The sequence below is a fragment of the Nyctibius grandis genome, chromosome 4, assembly GCF_013368605.1.
Source record: "Nyctibius grandis isolate bNycGra1 chromosome 4, bNycGra1.pri, whole genome shotgun sequence".
Classification (NCBI taxonomy): domain Eukaryota; kingdom Metazoa; phylum Chordata; class Aves; order Nyctibiiformes; family Nyctibiidae; genus Nyctibius; species Nyctibius grandis.
This window is the reverse complement of record NC_090661.1, coordinates 28067989-28084851: the sequence shown is the minus strand read 5'-3', so window position 1 is coordinate 28084851 and position 16863 is coordinate 28067989. Positions and strand designations below refer to the sequence as shown.

General features: G+C 59.0%; 1 protein-coding gene across 3 annotated transcripts in view; it reads left to right on the top strand.

Moving 5' to 3' along the window:
- Nucleotides 1-15310, top strand: part of DGKZ (diacylglycerol kinase zeta) — a 46044-nt gene extending 30734 nt beyond the window's left edge. For 2 of the 3 annotated variants that reach the window (XM_068399870.1, XM_068399869.1), the window contains exons 15-31: nt 289-367; nt 665-720; nt 1648-1710; nt 1955-2028; nt 2141-2252; nt 2538-2737; nt 3028-3128; nt 3265-3344; nt 4805-4874; nt 6793-6833; nt 7409-7599; nt 8156-8187; nt 8939-8982; nt 9347-9467; nt 9987-10023; nt 10308-10407; nt 12836-15310. In XM_068399870.1, coding sequence (XP_068255971.1) covers nt 289-367; nt 665-720; nt 1648-1710; nt 1955-2028; nt 2141-2252; nt 2538-2737; nt 3028-3128; nt 3265-3344; nt 4805-4874; nt 6793-6833; nt 7409-7599; nt 8156-8187; nt 8939-8982; nt 9347-9467; nt 9987-10023; nt 10308-10407; nt 12836-12952 — 1518 coding nt within the window. In that variant the 3' untranslated portion in view covers nt 12953-15310. Of the gene's footprint in view, nt 1-288; nt 368-664; nt 721-1647; nt 1711-1954; nt 2029-2140; nt 2253-2537; nt 2738-3027; nt 3129-3264; nt 3345-4472; nt 4518-4804; nt 4875-6792; nt 6834-7408; nt 7600-8155; nt 8188-8938; nt 8983-9346; nt 9468-9986; nt 10024-10307; nt 10408-12835 lie in introns of all 3 variants that reach the window. The other variant, XM_068399868.1, reaches the window with a different exon arrangement.
- Nucleotides 15311-16863: the final 1553 nt, after the last annotated feature.

The following is a 16863-nucleotide window of genomic DNA, read 5'->3' as shown; positions in this document are numbered from 1 at the left end:
TGCAACAGGTATAAGCCCAGTCCCCTCTGAGACTGTTTCTTTAACAGAAACATGGGTTATTGCAGGTATCTTGGAGAGCAGACTGTGTCCCCTTGGGCCATGTCCCTTACCCCTAGGAGCTGGGGTCCATCATCTCAGGCTGGTGACCTCTGTATGTTCCTGCGGGGAAGGCAAGCCTCCACTCCCTCAGCCTCCTGAGCACGGTGCATGGCACTGCTGTAGCCTGACCTCGTCTATGCTGCGGCCACATGCTGGCAGCCTCATCTTTGTTCCTCCTTTCCATTCCAGCTCCCCTTGGATGTCTTTAATAACTATTTCAGCCTTGGGTTTGACGCACGGGTGACGCTGGAGTTCCACGAATCCCGAGGTACAGGAGGGTGGCAGGGCTGGGGTAGGGTCTGTGGTGATGGGGTGTCCCAGAGGTGGGCCTGTAAAACACTCCTTGGGAAAGTGAACAAGAGGATTGCCCCAGGGACCGGGCTGGAGGTGAAACCTGAGGAGCAGGTGGAGGCTGCAGAGGGGGAAGAAGGGTGCCTGCATGGGAAGAGAGCTGGGGGCTGCCGCCTGGCTGAGGCTGGCTGGAGAGCCATGTCTGGGGAGAGCTGGCAAGTGAAGTATTTCCATGTGCAGGCCAATGACCTGGACTTTTTTCTCCTTTCCCTAGAGGCCAACCCAGAGAAGTTCAACAGCCGGTTTCGGAATAAAATGTTCTATGCTGGGGTGAGTGTGTGGAGGATATCTGGGCATGCCTTTATATCAGCCTTAGCGTCAGCTGGAGCACAGGCAAGGCCCTGGCTCCTGTCCACACTCTCAACTCACTCATCTGAGTTACACAGGCCTTCATGTGCACCCAAGCTGAGCAATCCCCCTGAAGCTGGAGAGATGCTGGAGAAAGCCTGCAACCCTGGGAGTCACAGCTCCTCTTTGGCTGCAAGTGCTGCTGGCGGTACAGCTTGCTTGCTGGCCTGCCATACAGTTGCTGTCTTGATCTCCTGCCACTATTGTTCTTGTTCTCTGGCTCACGGACGGTCACCCAGGCAGGACCTCCCCGGAGCTGTGGGGAGGCAGGCTGTCCCCCCTGCAGAAGAACGGGAAGCCTTTCCATAGAGTCCCCACACTACTGTGGTCTTTTGTTTTATACCTTGGGCCAGTTACAGCTCCCTGGCTAATTATGCCACCCTCCTGTATCTCACCTCTAGAGATTTGTGTCTCAGTGTTGTCTTTGTTCGTCTGACCCTAGGATCTGTGTAACAGAGGCCATATTGTCTCTCCTGGTATCGCTGGATGGGGTCACATCAGCTCTGTTTTATGGTACTTCATTGCAGCTTGAGACTGAATTTGTCTCTTGTGACTTGAGTCTCTCACAAGAGGAGACCCAACTTGCCAGCTCTTCCCTAAAGCTGGGACTGGGCTGGCAAGGAGTACTGGGGGGTGTTACTAAACGTGCCCTGAAGTTTTTGGTAGACAAAATGGCCAGAGGAACGGATCAGATGATTGTTTTGGGAGGGGAGAAGAGAGGGCTTCTGCCAGTGGACAAGGAAGGGATTTGCTGCTCTCAGCAGCTAAGGTCTGAAGGTCAGTGGCAGGCTTCCTGGCTGCCCGTTTCAGTGAACATGTGGGCACTAACGCTGTCTCTTACCTTGGCAGACGGCTTTCTCCGACTTCCTCACGGGGAGCTCCAAGGACTTAGCGAAGCACGTCAAGTTGGTTGTGAGTGTGCAGGGGTGCTCTGGGCCAGCGAGGGGGTTGAGCTGCCGAGGCGTGAGGAGTGGTCTCTTAGCACGCTGGGTATTTCAGGACTGGGGAGGGGATGTGTTCCTGGGGACATTGGCTTCCCCTGGCTTGGAGGACAGTCACTGTGGGGAGCAGAGGTGGAGGTAATTTCCTCCCAGGTGGGTAGGGTAGGCCAAGCTACCCCCTTACAGCAGCCTGAACGCCCCTGTGTTGTTTCCAGTGTGATGGTTCAGACCTGACCTCCAAGATCCAGGACTTGAAGCCTCAGTGCCTGGTCTTCCTGAACATCCCCAGGTGAGCAGCCCCAGGACCTGCCCTCATGTTCTGGGTTCCTCACCCCTATGCCACAGATCTCTGCCTGGGTTTGAGGGGGCCTGTCTGTGCATCTCTGGCCATCCCTTCACAGGTACTGTGCAGGCACCATGCCCTGGGGCAACCCTGGAGAGCACCATGACTTCGAGCCACAGCGCCACGATGATGGCTGCATTGAAGTCATTGGCTTCACCATGACATCTCTGGTGAGTCGGTGCTGTTGCCAGTTGTAGCTAGCAATGAGGGGAGTGACTGGTCCCATTGACCAGGTGTCAGCCAGCCCCCCAGATCCCCAGCTTCCCTCCTGAGGAGCTGTAGTGCTGGCCTGTGTGACAGTGTCTGCTCTTGGAGATTTAGGAGAGCTGTGTCATGCCCTGGTCTCTGTGGATCCCTTCCAGAGCTTGGTTCACTTGTGTCATCTGGCTGACAAGGGGTGCTCCCCCATCCACCCCTCAGTCTGTGCTCTGCTCTCACTCTGGACCCTTTCACAGGCTGCCTTGCAGGTCGGTGGCCACGGGGAGCGGCTGTGCCAGTGCCGGCAGGTGATTCTCACCACGTCCAAGGCCATCCCCATGCAGGTAGATGGAGAGCCCTGCAAGCTGGCGGCTTCCTGCATCCACATCTCCCTGCGCAACCAAGCCAACATGGTGCAGAAGACCAAGCGGCGCAACTCCATGCCTCTGCTCAATGAGTAGGTTCCTCAAATCAACCTGCTACCTTCTCTCCAAAGCAGAAGGGATGGAGCAGGAAGGGATGGGACTGATCCATCGCTTCCAGAGGCATTTTGATCCTGTCTCAAGAAGGGCCTGGGAAGGGATCAGGTCACAGAAGTATGGCCAGACCCTGATGCTGGAGAAGCTACTGGTGCCAAGTCCCGACGCCAGTTTGGGCTCTTGCCTGTTTTGGAGGGATGAGTGGGATAACAAGAAAGTGGGCTGTCACTTTCTGATCCCTTCCCTTTTCCTTCCCCCCTGCATGTAGCCAGCAACCAGTGCCCGAGCGGCTGCGGATCCGGGTGAGCCGAATCAGCATGCGCGACTACGAGGCACTGCACTATGACAAGGAAAAGCTCAAGGAAGCCTGTGAGTGACCAGCTGAGTGACCAGGGGGTGGGAGCCACAGTCCTCAAGTCCAGCAGTGCCCTCAGCTCGGCTGTGTGAGGTGTTGGGGGTGGGGCACAGGCTGCTCCCTGAGTTGTGTCTGTGCCCTGTCGTGCAGCTGTGCCGCTGGGGATCATTGTGGTTCCAGGAGACAGTGACCTGGAGTTGTGCCGGACCCAAATCGAGAGGCTGCAGGAGGTGAGGCTTTGCATGGGAAGTGGTCACGGCTGGATGCCGAGGTGGAGGGGCTCAGGGAAGGGATTTCTAAGCCTCCTTGACCTGCATGCACCAACACACGTACTCCTGCTTCTGATAGCAGGTCACAGTTTGCCTTCACCCCATGGTGGAGGCAGGATCCCAAGCTGGATGGCTTGTTGCTCCCTGCTCTCTGGCAACTTCTTTCTCAGCGTTGCTTTTCTGACCTTGTTCTCCAGGCCCAGAGTGTCAGTGGCCCAGAAAGATTATGGGGCAGTGGAAAAAGCCAGCATACATCCTATGGGGCCTGTCACCCCCTGGGTGTTTGGGGAGGGCCTTTCCTCTGTCCCTTTGTTTGCTGTGCTGTGTTCCTTCAGCCCTCTGCGGGCTCCATGTTTCCTGGCACAGCTCTGCCCCTCCCAGGGTGCCTGGATTAGGGTTGCTCCCCCCTCCTCCAACTCTTTTCATTTGCAAGTACTAACTTCTGCTAGTGCATGTCCATGACCCGGACGCGGGCAGTGTAACCTTTGCTCCTGGTGAGCAATGCCTTCTGAGCCCAGTGTGCTTCCTGGTGCCACACTGCTCAGCCTGTTTTTCTCTCAGGAGATTGAAGGGACCTTGCTCAGTTCCCAGTTAGCTGACTCTTGTGCCTGAGGGAATCCCATCCAGCATGTGTGTAGTGTCCTGGAGGGCTGAGTGGCAGAGCTGCTTGCCCGGGCTGGCGCACTGGCGTCTGCTCCTTGCTCTGCCTGCTCTGCGTGCCTGTGCCCTGCCCGCCTTGTGCCCAGGCACTGGTGAGGACACACAGACAGGCACAAAGATAGCAGCTCCCGGGCTCAGAGGGTAATGCTTTCCTACGACATCAGCCAGGTAGACTGATGCCTCTGCAACCTCCTGCACATGTAAAGCTGTGCATTGAGCCTGGTGTTCCTCGGTCACCTCGTGGTTTACCTCTTCTCTCTCCTTGGGCAACCACTGTGCTCTGGCCTCAAAGCGGGCAGGGACCAGGCACCTTGGCCAGGCAGTGTGTAAAGCCAGGTATGGCAGCACATTAAGCATCACCAATGGGACAGGAGGGCTGGGGGGGCCACACAGACAAAGGCTGTAATGGCACACCTTGCCTTTCTGCAGGATTTCCTTCCACAGCCCTCTGCTTTAGAGTGCCTGCTCTTTCAGGTGTGTATGGCCTCGCTCTGTCCCCCAGGCCCATCTGTTGTGTACCGTGTTGGTCTTGTGGGCTCGTTTTGTGGTACCTCTGTCTCCAGTGAGCTGGTGTGTGTTGGCTCCAGTCTGTCCCGTGCTGCTCCCCGTCACTGTGGCTGTGCCTGTGCTCAAGTTCCCCTTTCCATACCAGTGCCTGTGGTCCTCCATGTTTGCAGGGACCTCCCAGTGCAGGAGGGACACTCTGGGGAGAGATGAGGACGCCAAGAGACACGACTTTATCCTCTCTTTTTTTTATGCAGGAGGGAGATGGAGCCAAACCAAAGACACTGTCATCCCAAAAGTTGTCACCCAAGTGGTGCTTCCTGGACTGTGAGTATTGTCTTCCCCGGGGAGTGCTGACTGTGTCTGAATTTGGAGGGGTGAGGGGACAGACCCTTAGTGGCAAGCCACTGAGAGCCACTGGGACTTGGGACTCATGGATGTTGGGGTCTTTGTGGCCGAGTGCAGCAGTGCTTTGCCCCAGGCTGTGTCTCTGGCTGCTGACCACGAGTGGAGCGAGGGGCATCTGCTGGTCTTCTACCCCCAGAGCTGAAGGCAGCTTGGCAGCGTGTGTCCCGTCACTGTGGGACTGCTGGGGTTGCTCTCCTGTGTCGTGCAGGCAGGGGGCCCCCCTGCTCCAGCATGCCGGGAGCAAGGCTCACCATGAGTATCAGTGGTATGGGAGCAGGCTCCCCGCTGGGCTCCAGCGGCTTCTTCTCCCCTGCCTGAAGGTAGCTTTCTCCTGTCCCTTTGCCTTCACTGACCAAGAGGATCCAGAGCTCTCCCTCTGTACCTGGAAGCTGGCCGAGAGAAATGACTGCTGGTGGCACTTCATCTCCCTGACTTGCCAGTAGCAGGCTGTAGAGAACAGCAGAGCTGTGGGTTGCCAAGTGGGCCTGGGAAGCCTTGTGCTAGGCAGAAAGGATGCAGCTTCTCCCTTCAGGGTTCCAGCCCTGCATGTGGGGCCGCTGGCGCTGCTGCTCCCAGGTGTCACTACCAGGACGGCTGTACCAGGACCACTTTCCCTCCTCCTGCCAGTCTCCCAGCAGCAGGTTCTGGGCTCAGGAAAATGTGTCAGGAAAGATGCCAGAGCCTCATTCAAGACAGCGCAGGCTCATTCAAGTGGCTGAATTACAGGCCTTCAGCAGCAGCTCCCTGGCTGTAAATCTCCAGCCAGGACAAGATAAGCAGGGCCCTTTCCCTCCTGTCATCTGCTCCGGCCCATCCCCGCTCTGCTTGCAGAGAGAATTCCCTGGGTCCCCAAGGGTCTCACCACAGCAACCTCGTCTGGGCAGGTACCAGCAGCCTAGCAGGACACAGGGGAAGTGCCACCCTGCGTGAGGACCCAGTTGTCGTAGCGCTGTGCTCTTGCTTGTCCTGCTCTCCCCTGGTGATGCCGTAAGTCCCCAGACCCTCCCTGCTCCCCCAGGGGTGGTGGCTGTGTGGGTCTGGCTCCAGCACAGCCACTTGCTCCATTGATGTTGAAGGAGCTCCTCTGCTGCTGTGGGGATCTCTCCTCTAAGGATGAGCAGAGGGATGCACTCAGACAGGCTGCTGCCAGCAACAGGCTGGAGGCTGGTTTGAAGCTCTCCTGCTGTCCTAGGAAACAGGGGATTGAATCTACAACTGGTGGTGGCCTGCTCCATTGTACCTGGCAGTCACAAGCTCTGATGTGGCCTTGTGGTGGTCTGTGGGATGTTACCCAGTCAAGTCAGCGGGAGGCTGAGGTCCCTCTTCTCCCAGCCCCGCTTAGTGCCCACATTTCTTAGTGCTGTGCAACGAGATGCATCATGTTGAATTGGAGCAGTTCCCCACCTGGTGCAAGCACGTGCTGAGACATGCACTGCACAGCCCTGAGCTTCATCTGCTTGGGCTGATGCTGCATTGCAGCTGCAAGGCTGGAGCACTTGAAAGCCCCCAGAAAAGCCACGGCGTCAGCTAGGTGTGTTCTTGCCTTCCCTGTGGCTCCCTGTCAGGAGTCATTGAGGAGGAGACAGCAAGCAAAGGGATGATGCACAGGGGCGTGGTGGTCTGCAGGCCCAAGGGGCTGCCTCTAAGGTAAAGAGAACAGCAGAGTCCTGAAGGGAATGGGGCTGCTCCTGGTCAGGGGGTGCTGTTCACTTTGCTGTGCCCTCTGTGCAAGCGACAAAGTGGCTGGATAGTTCACTATCACTCAGTGGTGGAAAGTGTCCGTCTTCCTCATCCCATGCCAAGAATCACCCTGTTTCGCTCTGTCCCTGTCTTACAGCAACCACAGCTGATCGGTTCTACAGGATAGACCGCGCACAGGTGAGTATGGCCTTGTCCTCTGCTGTTGCCTCCCCCGGCATCTGCTGGGAAGGTGCTTGGTTGTCCTGCATTCACGCAGACTGACAGGCAGGCTTAGCCTGGGGGACATACCCGAGGGTCTCGCACTGCTGCCCTGCCCTGTGGCATCCCCCGAGGGGTGGTGTGAAGGGCCTGGCCCAGGACCAGCCCCAGCACCTCCAGGTTCCTGCGGAAAGGGGTGAAGCATGGGTGGGAACACAGAGACTTGGGTTGGAAGCTGCATGCAGGACCCTGCAGCAGAGAGGTTAAGGAACAGCAACATAGCAAGTCTGGCCAGGCACCCACCTACTGGGGTCATCTTAGATGACAGAGAACGTGGAGATGAGATGTGTGAGTCGTTTGCTAAGTTAGCAGGAGATGGGAAGCCTAAAAAGGACAAGGAGATGCAGAGGCCTCCCAGGCACGGGTCCCAGGTCTCTGTGAGCCACCACCACTCTGCTGAGCAAGTGGGTGGGCTGCAAGGCGTGGGGTGTGAGGGGATGGAGCTACACAGAAGTAGGTCTTGCTTCTGAGGAGGGCTGACTTGTGTCTTTCAGGAGCACCTGAACTATGTGACAGAGATCTCTCAGGATGAGCTCTATGTGCTGGACCCAGAGCTGGTGATCACCCAGACCGTGGGCACATCTCCTGCCATGCCTGACCTCGTTGACTTATCTGCCTCACCCACTGGGCACCATTTTGCATTCCCCTCCTCTTCCTCCTCTCCACCCACCTCTCCTGCCCCCAGGTGAGTCTGGAATAGGGGTGCTGGACCTCAGGAAGGATGGGCAGTGATGGGAGAGCCAGGGTTGGCTTCACAGCATTGATCCCTGGGGCAGATTACAGGGGCACTCCCTGGAAGCAAGCAGGAGTTCAGTGCTGAGTTAAACCAAAGGGTGAGATGCCATCTTGTCTTCCCCGGTCCTCTGCCAGCACTCCTGGAAGCAGTGGGGCATTGCCAGATGGCTCAGCCATGGGATCAAGCTCCAGCACCTGGCCCACGGGGCAAAGGGCATGGGTGTCTTTCAGTCCAACTGAGCCCAGCCTCAGGGACAGGTGAGCAACGGAGCTGGGAGCAGCAGTAGAAATGGGACTGGGGATGGGGAAGAACCCAGATCAGGGAAGAAGCTGATGGCGTGGCGAAAGAGCAGCAAAGTTCCTTGGCCTGCCTCTGCTCCTGCCTGCTTGAGGAGTGCCACAGGCAGGCTTCTCCACAGCCATCGCTCTACCCACGGCGTGCCCTTTTGGGCGATCTGCTGCCTGGACTGGCAGGGTTAGTTACGTCTTTTCTTCTTCCCTTCCAGCGCTGAGCCTGAGCGCTGCCTCCTGCACAAAGGTGAGTCCTGTCCCACCCCCCATCGCACACGCTCGCAGCTCATGCTGTTTTGGGTCCCCGCCATGTGTGTTTTGGCCTGTCCTTTCCTTGACGTGCAGGCAGGAGCCCTGCTGTCTGTGTGCTGGGGGGGGAGCGCAGAGCCCCGCAGGCGGGTGACCCCAGAGGTGGGCAGGAGAGACCTGACAGTGATTTGTGGAGCGGCCCATCCAGGCGCCTTCCCAGTTCTGCTGTGCGGGAAATGGCGTGGCCAAGGGGTTAATCCCCCACCTGTGGAGCCGAGCGCTGTGGGCTGGGCTGGGGGGTTGGGGAGCTCAGGAGGTGGGAGCACAAGGTCAGGGGCCTCACCAAGCTGAGCAAATGGAAAGAGTTTCCTGGAGCTTGAGCAGAGCCCAGTGGCTGGAAGTGTGAGTCATGGGTGAGAGGCATCTCGGCCACTGGCTGACACCCAGGAGGTCTGCTTCCCTCTTCCATAGCAAGTCATCCTGCCCATGAGCAGAGACTGCTTCCCCTGCACGCACACCTCCTTGGGGCTGAGGTCTGGCTGCAGCCCCAGCTATGTGATGTCTCCCTCCCTGGCTTGTCCCTTACATGCCTGAAGGTGGAAGAGCCATGTAAAACCAGTCTCACCAAGGGGTTAGCACCTAGCGGAGCTCCAGCTGACTGCTCTGAGCCTCTGATGCCCAATCCTTGGCTCCAGGGTTAGATAAATGACTTGACTTTTCTGACCCCGACCCATCTCCCTTCTTTGCAGACGACCTTCTGATAGAAGCTGCCAAGAGCGGCAACTTCAGCAAGGTAGGCGCTCCCGCTGCGATGAGCAGCCAGGGCTGGCGCCGGGCAGTCTCCCCGCAGCCTGCTCGGCTGGAGTGCCCCTCGGGCTGTGGGAAGCCCTGCCATCCGCGCTCCACAGTTGCGCTGGAGCAGATCCTGTCGAGGGCCTTCCTCCAGGAGTGGTGTCTGGAAACCAGGCAGGCTCCTGGCAAGAAGCTGGGGGGACATGAAGGGAAGGGACTTGGCAGTGTGGCTGAGCTGGACAAAGCTCCCTGCCATTCCCCGAATATCCACACAATCTGCTGGACACCCTGGGGACGCGATGCCGGGGCTTGGGGCTTTGAGCTGGGAAAGGCGACTCATCCAGAGCAATCTGACAATCCTGTAGTTCCAAGAGCTGCACCGGGCTGGAAGAGATCTGATGGTGCGAGACTCCTCAGGCCAGACCGTCCTCCACCATGCTGTCAAATCAGGGAGCAAGGACATCGTCAAATACATCATCGAGAATGGTGAGCTGGGGCCAGGGTGCCACCCTGGCAGCCGAAAAAGCCCAACCCTCTGCTCAGAGGGGATGCTCCTGGGTTTAGATCCCTTCCCTCCGAATTTGCTACATCGTCCTTCTGGCGTGTGGGCTTTCCCTGACATCTGTCTGCCAGTACTGGGGTGCCCCCATGGCCATTGCCGCATCCTGGCAGGCACCAGCATGTCTCTGGGAAACATTTCTCAGTGTCCTGCTTCTGCCTGCGGGGCAGCTGGCCTGCTGTTTTTGGCAGCTCCCACTGAAATAGAGGCTGCTTTATTTTTATTTATATATTTCTCTGTAATGAGTCCACAACAACTTTTCTATGCTGGTCTCAGCTGGGCTCCGATGCCATTGCTGGCCTGAGTGCTTTGGAGCCAGGACCTTTGCAGGCAGCATGGCGATCGCAGCCCCTATGGAAAGATGCAGAGTGCAACTGGGGAGCAGGTGGGTCCGTCTCTGCGCTCAGCCGGGTCTCACTCACCCTGCACTGTCTTTCTCTCCACAGCCCCTTCAGAAATCCTCGATGCCACGGAGGAGGAGAAGTAAGTTGCTGACTGACTTGCCTGTGACCTGTTGGCCAGAGGTGACCAGTTACCTGGGCACTTAGCAGCCGCCCTCGCTCTGATTACCAGCCATGGTTCCCAGTCCACTCTGGACTGACTGTCCCCGAGTGGCACCCCCTCCTCTGCCAGGGCTGCCTGGACAAGCGTGCAACCCACCATAAGCTTCTGCTGCACCCAAATTGCTGTCCCTCACTGCCACCCGCACGTGCTGCATGTCCCCATTTTGGGGGGACATCTCACATCTCCCGATTTATCCTCCCCAGCGGCGAAACCAGCTTGCACCAGGCTGCAGCCTTACGCCAGCGCACTATCTGCCACTACATCGTGGAGGCCGGGGCTTCGCTCATGAAGACGGACCTGCAGGTGATGGCGGGAGGGCTGGCAGTGGGGCTTTCTGGGGGGCTGGCAGGAGCAGCGCGGCAGGAGAGCAGAGCCAAGGGTGCTTTGGCTGGGGTCTTTGCCAGCCAGAGAGGAGCTGGCAATGAAGCACCCCTGCTTGCCCAGCAGAGCCCAGCTGCAGAGGGGTTAAATCCCTCTCCTCCCTGCACTCCTCTCCCTGTTGTTTTATTAAATTAGAAGTGAGGGGCTGGAATGTCTCATCCCCTCTCCCCCTTTCCACCCTCCGGGGTCAGAGCAAGGACAGTCTCGCTATGAGATCCCTCCCAGCTGCAGGGCTGCCCCCGCTCTCCCCCTGGGGTGGCCTTGGTGGGGAGCACTGGGATCTTCTCTCAGTGGGTGAAGCTGTCCCGTGGGGAGCGGGAGCAGGCAGTGGTGGCCCTTTCCCTCTCATGCCGAGTTAATTGAGACGTGCCTTGGTGCCAGGGAGTTGCGCCAGCCCTGGCAGAAGAGTTGCGGGAAGGGGGCTTGAGGCTGTGTTTTGGTACAGGAGGTTCCCGGTGCTGGCATGCAGCAGAGGGGATGTGGTTGCATCTGGCGGAGGCTCGTAGCAATGGGCTGTAGCAGAGGAGATATAGAACAAGCCAATAAGGTGCAATCTGTGGGTCTGGGACACAGGGAAGGAGCCCAGCTGGGGGGTGCAAACTTGCTGGAGCTGGTGGAGCTTGGGGGCTGCCTCAGACAATGCGCAGCCCCCTTGCCAGCTGCCAGGGAGATGCTGTACAATGTCTGGCTCCCCATCACTCCTCCTTGGTCCTGGCCAAGGCTTGAGCCTTGCACAGCACCCAGAGCAGGGCTGGCATGGCTGGAGACTCAGCTGGCAGCCACGGGATGAGACAGTGATGCCCAGGTGAGAGGGTGACTGGGGAGAGGCAGGGGGAGACGGCAGCTCTGGGGGCATGGCCCCTCTCTGCCCCAGGCGCCTCATCTACGCAAAGGAAGGGAGCAGCCCCCAACCTGCCAGCACAAAAGGGAGCCCCGCTCAGGCATGACGGCTGCCCCAGGGAACAGGGCTTGCACGTGCCTGTGCAAACGCGTGTCCGGGTTTGTAGCTGTCTGGGGACCCCTCTGCACTGCTGCGCTGACCTCACGTGGGCCCCGGGTCACAGCCTGCCTGCACAGGCATGAAACCCCTGTCAGACCTGTAGCAGGGGTTCGGCGCGGGCTGATCCCACACCCTGCAGCGGTGAGGGAGGCTGAGCCTTATCGGTTGGCTTGCCTCAGCCTGGCCGGGCAGAGGGGCCCTGGCAGCTCCGGTTTCAGGTTGCGGGCAGGCAGTGTTGCAGCGGCGCTGCTGCAGGGGGACGGGAAAGAAACTCAATTCCTCCTCTGTTTTTTCCCCCTTTGTTAAATGAGCGATTGCACTCAGGGGCTGTGAGGAGGAAGCCCCCGAGCACAGCCGGGACCGAAGCACAGAGCGGCCTCCATCCGCCTGACTGCGTGCGTGCAGAGGGATGTGTGCGGGACCGCGGGGCATGCCCAGTCTTGGGGCGTGCATGCAAAAGAGGGGGTTTCCTGGTGCATCGCGCCTCTCTGCAGCCGCACACGGGTGGGCTTTTGTCCACGGCTGCATCCAGGCCCGGTGGAGGCTCCACATGTCCGACCATTGTTCCTGCTGCAGAAATACACTGTGGGTTGCCCTGGAGGCCCTGGCACCCCGCCGCAGCCACCCGTGCCCGGCTGTGCACCAGGGGATGAGCCGGGCAGGCCGGGCATCCCTTCCGAGGCCAGTTTTCAATGGCCACGGCAGAATGCCAGGTTTCCGTGGCCTTTCTCAACAGCACAGCGGAGCCCCGGCGCTTGGCAAGGAGGAGCGAGGAGCAGGGGGAGGGAAAGGGGAGAGGAGATGGAGCTGGGAGCTGTTAACAGACTTGCTTTTTATGGAGTGCGGGAGTTCATTAGTGGACACAGTCCAGATGGCTGCAATAAGCTGGTGAAACGTGATCCTCCTCCGGGAGCCGGAGCGCTAGCCAGGCTGTGAGGGGGAAGGGGGTTGGTATTCCCAGGCATTCCCCAGACATACTCCTCATTCCTCACCCTCTCCTGCCTGCCTCCCCAGCACTGGGGAAGAGCAGGTCATGGGGACCAACCTTTGCCTCCTCTCAGGGGGCTGGTGACAGTTGGGGCCAATCACTGTCCTGGCCCATGTGTGGGGCTGGCCCTTCAGGGGACAGCTTCCAGCCCTGCAGCAAAGTCAGGCTCCTCGGGAGCATGCTTTTGCTCCGTGGCGAGCACATGGGCACTCAGCTGCTGCCCGCGTCAGGGCTTGGCTGCGGGCTCTGCTAGACCATGCTGCAGCTACCTTTTCAGTTGGGGAATGGGGGCACCTTTGGGTGCCAAGGCAACGTTTAGGCAGTGCTCGGCACTCTGATGTTCTTTTGCCTCCCCTATGCAGGGAGACACCCCCAAGCACAGGGCTGAGAAAGCCAACGACCCCGACCTAGCTGCCTACCTCGAGAACCGACAGCACTACCAGATGATCCAGCGGGAGGACCAGGAGACAGCTGTGTAGTGCTCGGCGTGCCTTAGCCCATGCCAGCTTGGGCAGGATGAGCAGAGGACGATGGCAACTGGCAGAGCTGTGAGTCTGGCCCAGCCCTCCCTAGATGTCAGCCTGGTCCTCGGAGGAGATTGGAGAGAGCAGAGCTCTGCCCCAGGCTGGGCTGGGATTGTGTTTATGAGGACAGTGGGTATTTGGGACTTGAAGCCTGGCTCTTTGTGTGTCCCTCCCCTTCACCCTGCATCCACCATGTTCCCTGCCCTGGATGGACTCCATCCCGCAGCCCTGTTGGGGGAGGCCAGGCTGAAGCCCTGGGTCACCCTTGCGCACAAGCGTGATGCCAGTGCCCCCTTCGCAGTCTCCTACCTATGATCCTTGTGAGATATCGTTGCTCGCCCCCTCTCCCTGCCAGCAGTGCCCCTCCTTTAGATGCTTGGCTAGGTTAACATCCTGTTCTTCCTCTCCTGTCTGGCACAGCTGTGGGAGGCACAGGCTGTGCAGGCAGACAGCAGAGGCCATGAGCCTCAGACTTTGCCCCAACGGAAGCACCACAACTTACTGCCCCTACTTCCTCCTCCCTCCTGTCAGTGTGGGGCTGCCCCGGCTCTCTGTGTTGCCCTACCGGGGCCTTCTGCAGCAGGGGAGAAGCCCCTGGCACACCCAGCCTTTCCTCAGAGCATCTGGGACTGGCGCAGCTGGAAGCAGGGCAGCCGCTGACCTCCCAATTGCCTTTAGTGCTCAGCCAGTCGGCAGTCTGGCCTGGGGCAGGGATGGCATGGAGGAAGGCTATTGAGCCCTCCCACCATCCCACAGGGCTGGGTGGGGCAGCCTGCACACCCGGTGTCTGCTGGGTGTCTGCTGGGCATCTCTTCGTGAGCCTGCTGCAGCATGTAGCCGGGGTGGAGAGCTGCCTTGGCCTGGGCAGTGGCTGCAGTGGAGCCTGTTATGTTTCCCAAATGCTGACTTGGATCTGGCTGCCCTCCCTGCTTCAGCTCCCCCCTCAATGCTAGATGTTGCACTGGGCTGGAGGGGCAGTGCTGGGGTCAGTGCTGCTCTCAGGGATTTTCCCCCATGCCCCCCAACCTGTCAACACACATCCTCTGAGTCTGACTCCTGCCATCTCCCAACCTGAGCACAGGGCTTTGCAGGGAAAACTTGGGAGCTCGCCCAGCCCAGACACAAGGTCTCTGGGCAGGCCACCAGCTGACCCTCTCCAGTTTTAGCAGAAAGAGGGATTTGGATGCATAGGAAGCATCAGGGCTCCCAGCCCTAAGTCATGCCTGCAATGGGATGGCATTTCACCTACCATCTGCCATGGGGCACGAGGCACCACAACCCATCTCCCTTGCTGATGCTGTGGGTGCTAAGCATCCACAGAGGCATCAAGCCAGCCCTTCAGCAAGGCTTTTGCAGCACTGACAGCCTCTGGGACCAGGACATACCAGCAGAGGCAGAGAGCTGATGGCTCTGGGCCTTGCAGACCTGCTTGGCACCTTCAGGTGGGCGGCAGTTGCGAAGCGGGCTGCTGCTCACAGCTTGGGTCCCAGGAGAGGAGGATGCTGCCGCGTGGGGTCTGTGCGGTCCCACCTGCACTCATACCCAGCTGCACCCACTGGGTAGTGCTGGGTGGCACCGTTCGAATCTCTCCTAATACCAATACCAAAAAAAGGGCATGAGGATACCGCAGAGAACCAGAATACCCTTCAGGCTTTTTGGCTGGGGGGCAGAGTTCCCTTGGAGGATGGGGGATGCAGTGGTGGGGAGCAGAGGCATGGGGCAGTGCAGAGTGCCAGGGGCCAGCAGCAGTATTGGCAATTAATAACAATAGCATCCGGACATGTTCAGAGCTGGGGTGCTCCAGCAGCGCCCAGAGTTCCCATCAGCACTGCTCACTGGCCACTGACAGACAAGGCCCTGTCATCTTCTCAAAGGTGCAAACTGCTGCCTCCAGGCCCGGACATCCAGTCGGGCCCGGAGGCGTTTACAGCCCTAGCTTCCCCCTTTCTCCCCAGTTTTGTATCTTCCCTTACAGTTTTTGTACAGGTAGTTGAGAGACACACTGTCCCCCTCCCTGCCTGGCCCCTCCGTGCGTGCGTGAGCTGAGTTGCTGTGCAATTCCAAGCCTGGCTTGTATTTCGGCAAAGGCGGAGGGGTGTTGGTCGCCCTGCCCGTGGAGGGCAGGGGTTCTGTGCAATACCTGGGTCTGTGTTTCCTAGTTGCTATTGTAGGACTGTATTTTTGTAACTCTGTGAGGGTGCCGGCTCCAGCAGGCCGAGGGCCTTGTGTGAGCCTGCATTCCCGTTGCTTTTCGACTTGGACCGTTTGGATGTTGTTGTTTCTTGCCATTGAAATAAAGAGATGGATGTTTTAGTTCCTGTCTCCAGCTGCATCCAGGAGAATGGGGTGGGCGCTGCACGAGTGACACCCCTCGAGGTTGTACCCTGAGGCTTCTGCCCCTGTCCTAACTGGGGGTACTCTGGGGATCTCCCTGCTGGGCCAGGTCCTTGCCCACTTCCCTGCACAGCATCCCTCTGGGACAGTTGCTGGACACAGTGACTTTGTCCTGAGGGACCTTCTCCCCACACTGTGGCATGTATTGATATTCAGTGCAACGTGGAGCAGGGAGAAAGTGCACCGCCATCCCAAGTGATCCAGAAGGGCTTGACAGTGTGAGTCAGGAGCTGGCCGGCGGCTGTTCCTGCCCTGCTCCGGTTCCTCTCTGGGGCGGGAGGTGGCAGCCCCCGCAGCAGGCCTGCCCAGCCCTTTGCAGCCGCATGGCTAGCAATGGGTACTACAGCAGCATCCAGCCTCCAGATTTCAATACGTTTGTCGGCCCTTTTTGTGGTGAGCTGTCCCCAGGCACACTGCTCTGCGAGGGACGAGCCTGCTCGGAGGCTTTTCCCATTCATCCCCAGGTCCAGAGGGGAGCCTTGGGGTCCTGCTTCCAGCGCTGAGCACTGGGACTGCAGCGTCAAGGGCTGGGATTATCTCCGCTCTCCAATTACAAAAGTGGGGGATTAGGGATGCTTTTGCTTCCAGCCCTGGACTCTCTGACGAGACTGTGGCCAACGCCATCTCTCCTGCAGAGTTTGTTTTGCAAAAGGGAGGTAATCGCTCTGGTCAGTGGCACCCTGGAGAGGGAGCCAGGGATGGATACAGTGGGTGATGGGGAGCTATACTCATACCTTAAACTCAGATTCCTGAGGGCAGTTTGACAGCTAAGCAGTCTCCTTCCCCAGCTGCGTTGTCCCTTCCACCCCCCATGCCTCCCTTTCATTGCCTTCAGCCTTTCAGCTCCTGCCCAGAGCTAACAGTGGGGGTCTGTAGCGGGTGTAAGGCACACCAAATTGTCCCGGCCTCCCTGGGCCGCTGCCCAGGCACCAGGCGTACGTGCGACTGGGAGGAGGGGGCCCGTTCCGGTTCAGTGCCCAGACCCTGGCGCTTTGGCGCTTGGCCCATGTCTCGCGGCGAGGACCATCAGTAACCATGGCAATGAGAGTTTTCCAGCCATCCCGGTGTCAAATTTATGGTGGGGGAGAGAAGCAGTCCCAAACGTGATCGCTGTGATGAGGGGTGTTAGGAAAGGGGCAGTCTGCTTTTGGGGGAGAGCCCTGCCCTTCTCTCCGGAGGGCCTCAGCATCCCCCATTTCTCCCTTGCAGCCGGGTGTCGGAGGTCTGGAGGTCTGTCTGGCCTCCCGTGGAATGGAAACATGCCTGGGGGTGTATGCACAGGGGGCACGTGCAGGCTGCGGAGGGCCGTGGAAGCCCAGCCCAAGCTAAACAGAGCTGGGGTGACAGCAGTTGGCCGTGTTAATGATTACCTGCCACACGCCTGCCTCTGCAAGCCTGAACAAGGAAAATGTGTCCTCCCCGCCCCGTGCGCAGCTGTGTCCCCACACTGTCACTGCCACACCGTGCTGTAA